At 49.9% G+C, this 3,911-nt stretch overlaps 1 protein-coding gene across 1 annotated transcript; it reads left to right on the top strand.

The window, feature by feature from the left end:
* Positions 1-2,156: 2,156 nt before the first annotated feature.
* EMH_0035770 (uncharacterized protein) lies at positions 2,157-3,386 on the top strand (the record flags this gene model as incomplete). Its single annotated transcript, XM_013495008.1, has 1 exon — positions 2,157-3,386. One exon carries the CDS (start codon positions 2,157-2,159, stop codon positions 3,384-3,386), a length of 1,230 nt encoding a protein of 409 aa, XP_013350462.1.
* Between the last annotated feature and the right edge of the window lie 525 nt (positions 3,387-3,911).

Here is a 3,911-nt window from a genome sequence, read left to right as displayed (position 1 = left end):
ATGCGACGGCTGCTAGATGAAGGCATACCAAAGGACGATCTGGTGTTTAGTGCCATATTCCTTTTATAGTGTGTTTGCTGCATTTCTGTGCATTGCACCGTGCGACGCCGCTTTTATCGTGACAGCGGTAAAAGTGGCGTCGCATGGCGCAAAGCCGTATACGAGCTTTTTACCGTTGCTGTTGCAGTCACAAGCTTGGCAGCAATCTTGCAAGTATTCCGTTTTGTGTGGGGCGTGTGCGCAACAGAAGGCGAGCACCCAACAATCACTGCAACGCGACTTCTCTTTTTGGCTTTATGAGTAGTGGGAATGCGGAATGGAAATGAAAGTCCGTTTCATAGGGAAGCCAACCCTGAACTTGTTAGGCGTACCCCTTCTCAGTGAGTTTCCGTTTGCGCCGCGCCGGAGTGCCCTCCACATGACCCAGCAAATGCACCTCTAGACATGAGCGTGGAACGGTGGAGCACTCTGCAGTTTTGATCATGGTTTCGTAAACGTAGCTGACAGGTACAAAACATACAATACGTTGGTGTGGGGCTTCTCTTTCGGAGCTATGGACAGCAGGGGCGACGTGATCAGGAACACGACCTTCCTTATGACAATGCTTCACGGAAAGAACAACGGGATACCTGGTGAAGGAGTCCAGATGGCAAACAAATGCCACTAGGTTTCAACCATTTCATGAAGTCTGTAACATGAGTTAGCGCAGAGTTAGCTCAGGAGCCTATCGACAGCTTTGGCATGCTGCGCGTAAGCGCCTGCAAACGATATACAAGTTCGTTATGAGGCAAAGCATGCAGCGAAGGAAGCTTCTCTGAAGCTTCCTTTAGTGCACGCTTGGGGCCGGCTAGCTCTGCCAGCCGCAGCGGGGTGCGCTGCAACCCCATTTCGGGCTGCCTCCTCCCCGGCGACACCNCTTACTTTAAGTCTTTGCCTTCATTGCGGCTCGTCTCAGGTCAGGTCAAGGCCAGAGAACTAGCGTTACAAAGTCACCTTGAAACCGTATATTTGCATTGGAAGGCCTTCAGTTTGATTGATTCCGGTAAGGTAAGAGATGCCGTTGACGGATCTGTAGTTTGATTTGTGTGCAAATTTCATGCAATTTCATGCACGGCAGTGGTCTAACGCAGCAACGAAATGGGCCTCTGCGAACGCCAAACAAACGATGGTTTTCCAAACTACGCGCTGAACAACGCAGTTAAGGCCTGCAACCCCAGCACCGAAATACCTGGTGTGCATTTCTACGGTACGCGAGTGTTTTGTTCTGTGCCAGAAAGGAGAAGGTGATTCCTACTCGCACCGCTGGGTTTTCCCAGGCGCTCTGCCGGTTGCAGGGTCGATGTAATGCACAGGCACTACAATGGATCGCTTGCGTGGCCTCTATAGGCCTAGTATCATGAAAATGAATAAATACTATAGGATATTTCAGGGATAAGGATACTCTTAGATAGAAAAAAAGCATAATAGGATCGGAGTGCTCTCCAGCCGACACCACCTTGGGGCTGGGGGTGAGGCTGATGCTGTGATTCTGGCACTGACCCCCAACGAGGGTCGATACTATTATTGTGGTTTTTTCTTTCCTAACAATAATAACAACTAGAATGTGCTTTGGTTGTTAATTGTGTTTAATAGTGGTTTTAGCGAGAATCATAGATTTTGGTAGCTAGTTGCAGACGTGAATCAAGTCAGAATAGCTTCGTGATCATACGCCAGCTGTTCGCTACAGTCGATGCCATGCCACTCCGAAACGAAGGCCTGGCAGCTGAGCCCGCAAGCTGTAGCCACCATTAGACACTCATCTTTTCTGCTTACAGAGCCTCATTCAATTTTTGCATAGGTTATTTCCCTTTTTTTCTGTTTCCTAAGGCAGTTCGCTGGCGTCAATGTAGTGCCTGACCCTGCAACAGGCATTCTACCCTGGATTTCGGGTAGCATCTACGCAGTGGTTGCACGAAAGTATTCCTACCTTAGTTTTCCCGAATAATTCATCTCAACACAAATTTACTCAAACGTCACCGTCGTCCTGCCAACCAGAACCATCTCCCGGTCCTCTGTGTTGCTTTAAGCGGCCGCTCTGCGCTGTTTCATTGAAGTTTTACATAGCGGTGCGCTTGAAGGCAACTAGACTCTTTGGGTCCGTCAATTCAGTTTCCATAATGGGAAATATGAGGCGCATTGCAGACGAGTTGTCGCCAAAAGCTTCGGACCCGCTTGAGGTCGCAGGGGAAGGAACAGATCCCGCCCCAGAGAACGCAAACAACAGTGGCATCGCTGCCACAGCAGGTGGAGCTTCTCCTTCGTGGAGGTACCGCGGGAAAAGGGCTCGAGCGACTACGGCTGCAATTGCTGCTGTTGCAGTGATAGTGGTGTGTGGGTTTCGTTACATCATGTCAGGAAGGTTCCCATCGTACCTGAAGATTTCACAGCTGCGAGTAGACGATGCCTCACGGCTACCACTGGACGATGCGAGCATGCAGAAGTACATAAACGACTTCAATGAAGCAGCGGCGGAGATGGAAGAGGCTTTATCCTCAGGAGCGGCCACGCGGCAAGGGTTTCAAAGACACTTCACACCGTCGCTTGAGGATGGTCAAAGTCTGCCGAGGGACCCTCTGGAGATTATCAGAGACCACGTTGCCAAGATGCGAGAATGCGACGTTCCATCTGCTTCTTCCCCGCAGGCGCGGCGGGACTTCGCCCAACACTTGCAGTTATTACGCAGTATATGCCGCACAGCGGCTCTTCGCCTCCATGATTTGGAATTGTTCAACACTACGTACAAAGTATTAGGCGCGCCCAACCCTCTTCCTATTCCTGGCCTCGACGAGGATTATAGTGACACTGATGCTCCTATAGATTTTGAAGAAGTGTCAGAATACGACTGGACAGCTTCTACCTTTTTGAAATGCTTCGGGCTGTTTGGGGCTGACGCACGACGAGTAAATCGAACATTAGCTAAGAAACTCAGATTGTCGTTGGATATGGAGAAGACGTTGAACGACGCCAACTTGAGAGCCCGATATTATTTCATGGAATTTCTTCAACCATTTGAAGGAGACGGCGCCATCAACCCCGCTCATGCCCCCGCCGAACACCAGATCCCCTACACTGGAAAGTTATTTCGAACAGGAGCTTTTGCCCAAGCAGCTGCGCAGATATGCCGTGAATCCGATGCCAATACGAGTTACGCATTCATACGAAAGCTGAATCGAATTGCAGATAATTGGACGAACGAAGAAGTAGCGGCGGCTGCGAAACAACAAGCGAAGGGAAATGCGGACAATGCCCAGGACAGGCTGAAGACTAAGAGGGAGCTTATGCGGCGGTTGCTAAGCCAAGGCATACCAGAGGATGACCTGGTGATGATTGCATTGTTCCTTTTATAGTCTATGAACTGATTTTATTGTGCGTTCCGCCAGGTGACACTACTTTTCGTGCAGCAGGGGTCTGCATCCGTGTTGTGCGGCCTCGTTACAGTTGCTGCTGTAGCTAGAAAGTTAAACGCAGTCTTGTATTTAACCCGTTTTTTTGTGGGATCTCCGCCTAGAAGGACGGGGGCACCCAACTATCAGTGAGGCGAGATTTGGTCTTGTCCTCATGACCAGCCAGATTGCAGAACGGGAATTAAAACCCTGTTTCCGAGGAATGCGAGCCCACCGCTGCTTATGCATAGCGCTCGTCAGCGAGAATTTGTTTGCGCTGCGCCGGACTGTACTACGGATGATCGAGCGAATCCAGGCGCAGTCATAGCAGCGTAGAACGCTGTAGTACTGCGCAGTTTGTATTTGGAAACTGAACGTCCGAAAATTTTATTCACTGTAGAGACATCCATGGGTGTTAGAGTTTGCTGTTGGTGCTAGAAAAACGAGGCGGATAACAAACGGGAGCATTAGATATGTTAGGGCCATGCA

The sequence above is a fragment of the Eimeria mitis genome, genomic scaffold, assembly GCF_000499745.2.
Source record: "Eimeria mitis Houghton genomic scaffold, Emh_scaff1381, whole genome shotgun sequence".
NCBI lineage: Eukaryota > Apicomplexa > Conoidasida > Eucoccidiorida > Eimeriidae > Eimeria > Eimeria mitis.
The sequence above is the reverse complement of the archived record's forward strand: the minus strand, read 5'-3'. Positions and strand labels throughout refer to the sequence as shown.